The sequence below is a fragment of the Triticum aestivum genome, chromosome 4A, assembly GCF_018294505.1.
Source record: "Triticum aestivum cultivar Chinese Spring chromosome 4A, IWGSC CS RefSeq v2.1, whole genome shotgun sequence".
Taxonomy (NCBI): Eukaryota; Viridiplantae; Streptophyta; class Magnoliopsida; order Poales; family Poaceae; genus Triticum; species Triticum aestivum.
The window spans coordinates 83,388,848-83,396,173 of NC_057803.1; the positions used below are offsets into that span (position 1 = coordinate 83,388,848).

Below are 7,326 nucleotides of genomic sequence, written 5' to 3' on the forward strand. Positions count from 1 at the left end.
CTGGCCCGCGGAGGCGGCGTCGGGGGGTGGCTACGGGCCTTCGGGCCCAGCGGCGGCGGGTGTGGCCGGTGCCACGTGGCAGCGTCCGGTTGGGCGCGGGGCGGCGGCGGGCATGTCCAGCTAGGCCCCGGACATGTCCCTCGGCGCGGAGATGTTTTTTTTTATGGTTGGACGGGGAGAGATCCGAGATCCGAAAACGGGAGGGCTATTTATAGGCATAAGTGGAGCTAGTAGAATCCAAATGAGGTGCGGTTTTCGGCCACACGATCGTGATCGAACGCTCTAGGACATGGAGCAGAGTTTAGTGGGTTTTGGGCCAAATTGGAGGGGTGTTGGGCTGCAACACACACGAGGCCTTTTCGGTCCCTCGGTTAACCGTTGGAGTATCAAACGAAGTCCAAATGATACGAAACTTGACAGGCGGTCTACCGGTAGTAAACCAAGGCCGCTTGGCAAGTCTCGGTCCAATCCGGAAATGTTTAAACCCCACACACGAAAGAAAGCTAGAATTGACCACCGGAGGAGAACGAAGCGCCGGAATGCAAAACGGACAACGGGGAAATGCTCGAATGCATGAGATGAACACGTATGCAAATGCAATGCATATGATGACATGATATGAGATGCATGACAAAGAAAACAACACACGGAGACAAAGACCCGAACCTGAGAAATAAATATAACTTAACGCCGGAAATGGCAAGAGTTGGAGTACAAATAGGAAAAGTTACAACCGGGGTGTTACATCAACCGAGACCATCCATGGTGCCTCAAGGCTATTGGTGCAGCCGAAGGGCAATGAGAGACCGAGTCCACACCCGGACGAAGAGTCACACGCAACCGAGGCTACAACACAACAGCGGCACCGCCAGCGAAGCCGAAGGGCATCAAGGAGCCGAGTCTACACCCGGATCGCTTCACCGTGCACACCAGCGCAAGCCGGCCGCACCACCACCACTCCACCACCACATCACACACCACCGTCGACCCCAGTCGGCCGCACAAACACACCACCAGCCGCACCCCCTTCATCCAGACACACCAACACCAGCCAAAGTTTGTGTCTCCAAGATGGCGCCTCCAAGAAGGGAATGATGCCAGAGACACCGCCGCCACTCGATCCGGCAAGCCCGACCATAGGTTTTCACCCGGAAACAACGAAACAGGAGGTTTGCGGCTCAAAAACAGCTCCAAGGCGGCACCTCCGCGAGGAAAATGACAGCCACAGCCGTTGTTGCCACCGGCGTCGTCGCGTCGACCAAGTCAACCCAGAATTTTGCATCCGGAGCGTGAGCAACCAACAAACCATGATGACATCTTCAGGGCGCGTGCTGCCCGGATCTTGCGAGACCACATCGCCGCGCACCGGATCTGGGCAGAAATTAGTCTGCCCCACCGAGTACAGGAACGGCCAGGGGCACGCCTCCCCAGGCCGGAACAACCGCTCGCCGGAGAAGCCGAGGGCCGCTACAAGATGCAGCGGCGTACAGAGGCAGGCCGGATCGAGACAACGCCGAAGGAAAGGAGCAGGTCAGCCCCCGACGCACCTGAGAAGGACGAGGTGGATCTGGGCGCCAACGCCAACCCCGCCACCCCGAGCGCCCCTTCACCACCTAGCAGACCACGGGCCGCGCTCGAGCAACATCACCTTCTCGTCGACGATGAGGCAGGCCACCGGAGCCGGACGAGCCGAATCCGAGCACCCTGCCAAAACCGCCGCCGCGGTCACCGAGGGTGGCTCAGCCGTGACCAGGGCCATCCCACAACGCGAGCAAGGCCCCCGCCGCCGCCGTTGGCTGCAGCGGCTTCGCCCTGCATCTTCCTCCGGCGGCGACGGGAGAGGAAGGGTGGATCTCGCGGTGGCGGCGCTAGGTTTCAAACCCCGATGGAAGAAATAGTAGTGTTTTGATCTACCCCCTCTTTTCATATGGGAGGTAAGAAGGTAAGAGTTAATCAAACCCCGATGCTACAAATCGTCTTCCATGAGTAAGGTCCATGTCTTCGTGCAACATCAATGGAACTCCCCTGCAAAAAAAAAAAGAGACCAATGTATCTGATCAATGTTATATCAATGATCAATCACTTAGGGCAGTAGGCCTCATCTGTGCTTTCATGGATCCAGAAAAGACATTGAAGTGTGCTGCTAAAGCTCTCCCCTTCTCTGCTTTCAATTTTTTTTCTACCAATCATTCACACACGTGTCAGCATTGTGAAGCGTACAGGAGGACTCCATTGTTCGTTTCGCTTGCCGCAAAAGCTTCCACAAGTGCCGTTGTTGGCTAACACTATGCTTTACTTCTGGTGCTTAGTTACCGGCCTATCAGGTTTGGGCATCCCTGTTCAGCTGTTCTCTTGACACGTGCACAGCACAATCAACTGCACTATACCCTTTTTGAGTAGCCGTTTCCAACAAGCACTAATGTTGTATGCATGGGGAGATGCAATTGCTGCAGCTAACCAGAGTTCATGCAAAAGGAGAGGCAGAAGATGTCAATTATGCAGTTGCCGATTGCTTAATGCAGACACTATCTTTTTTGCGAAAAAGATCAGATCTATTATAAAGATTCACCGGAAGTACAAAGCACAAACACTACCTTACCCAAAGAGAGCAGTAGGATAGATGCATTCGTAGGTCGTAGCACATGCCAACAATCTGTATATACACATGCCCGGTGATATTTACAACTTCCAGGCACATAAACAGGCCAGCGAGAGCCACAGGAAAGAAGAAAGGAACGGATGACAACTTCTGAAACAGAACGACCAATTGGATGACCAACAGATATTCTCTCCACCAGACAACATGACAATCTAAAAAAGACTCAAAAAATAGGAGCAACAACACCATGCGCCAATAAAACAATGGTTTGCAGCTAGGTTTCACGCGCCCGCCTCGGCGGCGGCACGCCTCCTTAGCTTGGCGCGTGTCACGCGGATGGTCTCCTCCATGACCGTCTCCTCTAGCGCAGGATCAACCTCTTCGGCGCCCTCCACGGCGACGTCAGCCTCGTCGATCGCCATGTCGTCCGATGCTTCGGCTTCAGGGGCCGGCTGGGCCTTAGGCTCGGGCCTTGGTGCGACAGCGTCAGCAGCTGGAGCCGGCACTGGCTCGGCCGCAGGTTTCGCCTCACTTTTCTTTGTCTTCTCATCGGGTTTTGCTGTGGGTGCAGCAGCCGCGGCTGGTTTCACCGATGCCGCTGGACCACCTTTGGCTGATGCTTGACGCTTGATCTTGGGGGAAACGGGCTTGGTCTCCTGAGCTTGCTGTGCCATTGCTGCTTGCCGAGCAGCGATAGATGCTGCTCTGCGCATAACAGGCTGCGCTTGCCTTTGTGGTTGCTGCTGCTGCACCTGCGGTTGTGGTTGTGATTGCTGTTGCTGAGGCTGCTGTGGTTCCTAAAAATCAAAACATGATTTCAGTATTAACTGCATTTGAGACTTTAATAGAAAGCACAGATGGATATCATGTTGACTCTTGAGAATTAGTTAACACAACCAGTCTGGAACTGATGAGCCCTCCAAGGCGTACTAAAAATAAAAAATTAGCCCAAATTTATTTAAAACCAATCTTCGGCCATAGAGTAAAAACCTTAATGTCTTATGCATTAGATTGTACAACATGTGGAAGGAAAGTCCATAACTCCAGATGGTGCAACTTTCTGAGTTTTAACATTAGCAAATGAACTTATATTTAAATGCAGGATTGAGGTTTAACTCCAGATGGTACTTCAGCGCTTACTAATGTTCTGTTTCATATTACAGTATATGATGATTTGGATGAGCCACTTCTAGATATCAGGGTGTTTGGCTACCTGTTTCATTTTTTTAATCAATTTGCAAACTGGTATTTTCTTTGTTATAGGGCATATGAAATGAAATGGCAGAGAACAACATATATTTGTCAAACTGAGTGACAGACTTTTTACAGCTATATTTCTATAGCAGTTCCAAATGAACCATATTTCTATACAATTCAATTTAGGCAAGTGCCACCAGATGGCAGACATGAAATTGTGAATCTTTTGAATACACAGGAGGATAAAATGCTGGCATCTTACCACAGGCAGTTTGCATTATGTAAAATCCTACCTAGTTTCCAACTGAATATATTCTCCGGGGAAAAAAGTGAAAATATATGACAACAGGAATTCAATAACTGATAAGTGATAATGCATAGTTACTTATATATCAGGTGTTCAGTACAAGCCAAGGTATAGTTTTTATTGTTAAGTAAAATACTGCCACTTGCAATTCTCCTGAGAACCAAGTCCTTTTCTAGATCGCGATAACAAAATTACGCAACACTTCAGGATCCAAATGAAGTAATGATAAAACTCACAAAAAAAGCATCTTTTGAGAGGCTTCAGAAATTTACCCTATGGCTCAAGAAGAACTCATATGCTATCACAGCATATGATAGGTTCTTCATATGTCAAATGCATATGTGTAGTTCAGTATGCATTCATATTACAGATGCTAGCAATATATACCAAAGTTCTGCTGACTTAGGCATGCGCATTGTAATCAGCAACTCAGCATAGCTACTCATGTAGCTTTCTGCAGCACGGATCTAGATCACAGCAATTGTTTAGACTCAATGATGCTAATCCAAAAGAGACAAGATTTTTACATAGTTGTCCTAATCCAAAAGAGACTCATATTAAGTGTTCCTAAACTGCAATACATTTCAGGGATGCCAAACACTTGAGCCATTGGATTATTATCACGGGACAGAGATGATATACATCACAAATGTTAGCTGGAATTTTTAGAGGCCACCATATAACATGCAGAACTTCATCGTTTATCATGCAATGTGCAAAGAGAAAACGAGAAAGGCCTAGCGAATCATAAAGGAGATTAAATGGTGCATTAACATCGTCAGGGTGAAAATACATCAATTGGTTCAATAGCTTTGACTGAAAGGACCATAATACAGTACACATGATTCGCACCTGAGGACGTTGCTTTGATTTCTGGGATGGTGACTGTGACGCAACATACTTCAAAACATCAAAGAAGGTATTTTGTCCAACAGCAGCAACCTTCTGGACATAAACGACAACAACATCGCTGGCCCGAGCTCTCAACTCAAGCAAATTCCGGTCAATTTCATTCTCATGCTGTGAAATGTATGGTTTAAAGAAAGTTCCATAAATGTAGGTAGTCCCCTGCAATGAAAGCACAGATCAGTTAAATGTGCAGAGAAATATGCAAAATAGAAGTTGCAAGGGACAAATCGAGTACCTTTGTCCTGGGGTACCACAAGTATATAAAGAACAGCAGCTTTGCCTCTGAGTAAAATGGTAGCCTTCAACATGATAAAACTGATGTTAGGGACTTGTCCAAAGAGCTGATGAAAGAGTGCAATCCTTGGTGTTCTTACCATGATATTGTTAAATCTCCAAACCTCTCCATAACCGTCATAAGGGCAACTAAAATCCTAGACACAAGAAACATAACAAAATTTGCAAATTATTCCCCTAGGCTAATGCTGTGAACTTCTAATAATCATATAACTGAAGGAGCCACCTTACCAGTACTGACACCAGAATATGAGTTGCTCGATCTCAGGTTTGTTCAGTTCAACAGTCTTGTAGCACTCGTATGCAGGATACGCATAGCCGAAAACCAGCCTACATGTAAATTGTGCATCAAACACCAAAACAGAAAATGCAAGTGTTTATTGACTAATACACACTATAAACACAATATCCCTGCTTTATTATCAAGTTCTTTTCCATGTGATTGGACTTACAAGAAGAAATTGTTTTATTTTACACTTTGATCCGCTTTATGACCATGAGGTCACGGGTTCGAGTCCTGGAAACAGCCTCTTACAGAAATGTAGGGAAAGGCTGCGTACTATAGACCCAAAGTGGTCGGACCCTGTGCAAGCGGGAGCTATGCGCATCGGGCTGCTTTTTTTTTATCCGCTAGTGGAGCAATTAGCCATTTTGAAGATGCACTGAATTTGAGCTTCTCGGCATCCTTCAAAGGACTGATTTTTCAGAGGCACTTGCACGAAAGAACACGAACAAACAGGGCCTAATATGGAGGCAGATCTCGATAAAAGATGTCGGTGGAGGCAATGTTGGTTACATTTGTGAGCTTGTTTCAAAACAAGCCTGAAAAGTGAGTTTGACATAAACTGGCAGATAACCAAATTAAATCAACATGCCAAGACAATATTCCATTATCCGACCCTAAGCATTTCTAGAAATTGACTATCAGACAAGAATATTCAAAAAGAATAAATCTGCATATAAGACATAAGAGAAGAGAACATTTGACCGTTGTGCAATGCATTGAAAACTTTATCCCATGCTCCTCGACCTCGAGGCAATAGACATGTACTAGTATAAATAAACTTCTGAATACGTCCGGCCCGTATTTCACGCCGGGGAAGGGGGTTGACAAATCGACAGGAAGCAAGGCATCTCCCGATTTGTTTTTTTTAAAGCAAAATAGTACTCCGAGCCCTCTGAACGGGCAACAACCAGCAACCAATGCATTATGATTTGAAGAAAAATCAGAAGAAAAGCGCATGCCCATGCCGCCTGGGATCAGTTTCTTTCCAGGCCCAAAATGACAAATTTGGCAGGACCACGTTTTCAAATTTCAAGATTCAAACGGAGGGGGAAGGCGGCCGCTTACAGGAGGATCCTGGAGACGAAGCCGCCCATCATCTTCCCCGACCGGCCGTCTGCGCGCACCCAGATCCAGAGCACAGGTCAGTCAGAGGACGCCACCGGCGCCGGAAAGGAGACGGCGAGGGAAACCTGGGTGAGGAGGGATCTGGACGGATGGCGGCCGGAGAACCGACGGTGGAGACGGCCGCCCGGGTGCTCGCGCGCCTCCCCCTTCCTGCCTGCCTCTAGGGAGGTTGTCCCTCCTGCGCCGCGGCTAAATATACCCGGAATGCGGTGGGACGGAATGCGGGGAGGGGGAGGGAGAGCCGGAGGAGGCGAGGAGAGGAGAGCACGTCCGCCGTCGGCTCGCGTCGCCTCTTGGACTCTAACCACCCCGACGGACCCCTTCCCTTGGTGCGTCTCTGTTTCCTTATTTTACCAGGTCTATTGAGTGGATGGACCTGGGGACGTTTCTTTATGCGTCCCCCTGTCTCGCTCCCTTGGGTAACCGGATTTCTTTTCTTTTCTTTTTTTTGTTGCGACATAAGCACGAATTTTCAACGCTGTGTACGTACTTTTTTATACATGCTCGTATAGTAGTAGTATATGCTGCCGTACTTCATTCTCCTTATCCGGCCGTTAGCAGTCGGCCTCTTTGCAGCCCAGAAACTTTCTGGGGGAAATAGTTTAAGCT

The 7,326-nt window shown here is 48.1% G+C and overlaps 1 protein-coding gene across 1 annotated transcript; it reads right to left on the reverse strand.

Moving 5' to 3' along the window:
- Nucleotides 1-2,608: 2,608 nt before the first annotated feature.
- On the reverse strand, nucleotides 2,609-6,863 carry LOC123085287 (HVA22-like protein i; the record flags this gene model as incomplete). Its single annotated transcript, XM_044506907.1, is given in 6 exon segments — nucleotides 2,609-3,396; nucleotides 4,956-5,171; nucleotides 5,248-5,311; nucleotides 5,387-5,443; nucleotides 5,538-5,636; nucleotides 6,658-6,863. Coding segments are annotated over 6 exon segments (984 nt in total). The 3' UTR covers nucleotides 2,609-2,880.
- Nucleotides 6,864-7,326: the final 463 nt, after the last annotated feature.